This window comes from Morus notabilis, unplaced genomic scaffold, assembly GCF_000414095.1.
Source record: "Morus notabilis unplaced genomic scaffold, ASM41409v2 Scaffold1338, whole genome shotgun sequence".
NCBI classification, from domain to species: Eukaryota; Viridiplantae; Streptophyta; class Magnoliopsida; order Rosales; family Moraceae; genus Morus; species Morus notabilis.
Genome location: NW_010358079.1, coordinates 1 through 1290, shown reverse-complemented (window position 1 = coordinate 1290; position 1290 = coordinate 1). Strand labels below are relative to the sequence as shown.

The 1290-nt window shown below is 45.3% G+C and overlaps 1 protein-coding gene across 1 annotated transcript; it reads right to left on the bottom strand.

Moving 5' to 3' along the window:
• Positions 1–240: 240 nt before the first annotated feature.
• LOC21388012 (ATP synthase gamma chain, chloroplastic) lies at positions 241–1284 on the bottom strand (the record flags this gene model as incomplete). The annotated part of the gene is made up of 1 exon (XM_010091682.2): positions 241–1284. A coding segment is annotated over one exon (804 nt), but the record flags the coding sequence as incomplete, so codon positions are not given.
• Positions 1285–1290: the final 6 nt, after the last annotated feature.

The window sequence follows — 1290 nt, the reverse complement described above, 5'->3', positions numbered from 1 at the left end:
ACTAGATCAAAGGAATGAAATTGACTGAAAATTCAAGCAAAAGGGTTGTCCCCTCTTGTGAAGATTTCAGCTCAACTTTGTTTGTGAAGAGGTAAAATAGTTTTATACGCAAAAAGCTCATCAAAATCTTGCAATTCCAATACCATTTCCTTTTCTTTCAGTAAAGGTTGTGTTAAAACCAATGGATAATCAAAACTCCAAGTTCCAACCAATAGTAGAGACAACAAATTGTTTGGACCACAATATTTGGAACAAAACAGCAGCCAAGGCAAAACTTATATACTCACAACTATAGGCCAACAATAACAAAAACTTCTCATTCCATTCTAGCAATGACTTTTGCCATCCCAAGTCAAAACATCAAACGAAAACAACACCAACAAAATCAAATTAGACATTCCAATCCTAGGCCAACTATTACAAAAACTTCTCATTCCTAATCGAATCATGGTTTCAAACGGGCACTAAAATTCTCAACTCCTACACCCACTCAAACTCATTCAATGCTTCAGCTCCGGCAACGATCTCCAAAATCTCTCCGGTGATCTTCGCCTGCCGCTCGCGGTTATACACTCTCAAAAGCCCCTTCTTCAGCTCGACCGCATTGTCCGTGGCGCTGCTCATGGCGCTCATCCTCGCCGCGAGCTCGCTAGCCACGGCCTCTTGCAATGCCCTCAATACCTGGCTGTTAAGATACAATGGCAACAAAGCATCAAGAATCTGAACAGGGTCCTGTTCAAACTCCATAAGCGGCGACAAAAATCCTCCATTCTTGTCCCTTTTCCTCACACCAATCTCTCTCTCCACACTCAGTTTCCCTTTCTTGGTAGTTAGCCTGAAGAACTCATCTTCCATGGCGTCAACGCAATTCCCATTAACGTCAAGAACCTTCCTTTTCAACGGAAGTAAACTGTGAATTACGGGATCAAACTTGATCAACGACACGATTTTCGTGTAAACAAGCTCGACTTTGTCGACCTCTTCGGTGACGAAGAGCGAGAAGACGTGATCGGCGATGATTTGCGCCTCCTTCGCCGTTGGAAGGCTCCCAACTTCGATCAACTTCTCCAAATTAGGGTTAGGGTTTCGACGGAAATACGAATTCCCCTTTTTCCCGACGCTGATCAGAGCGTAATCCAATCCGAGGCTTTTGATCTCTTCGATTCGCTTCTCGGCCTTTCTGATGACGGCGTTGTTGAAACCGCCGCAGAGGCCGCGGTCGCCGGTGACGACGACAAGGGCGATTTTCCTCACCGGCCGGGGAGTAGTGAGGGGGAAATCGATATCGTC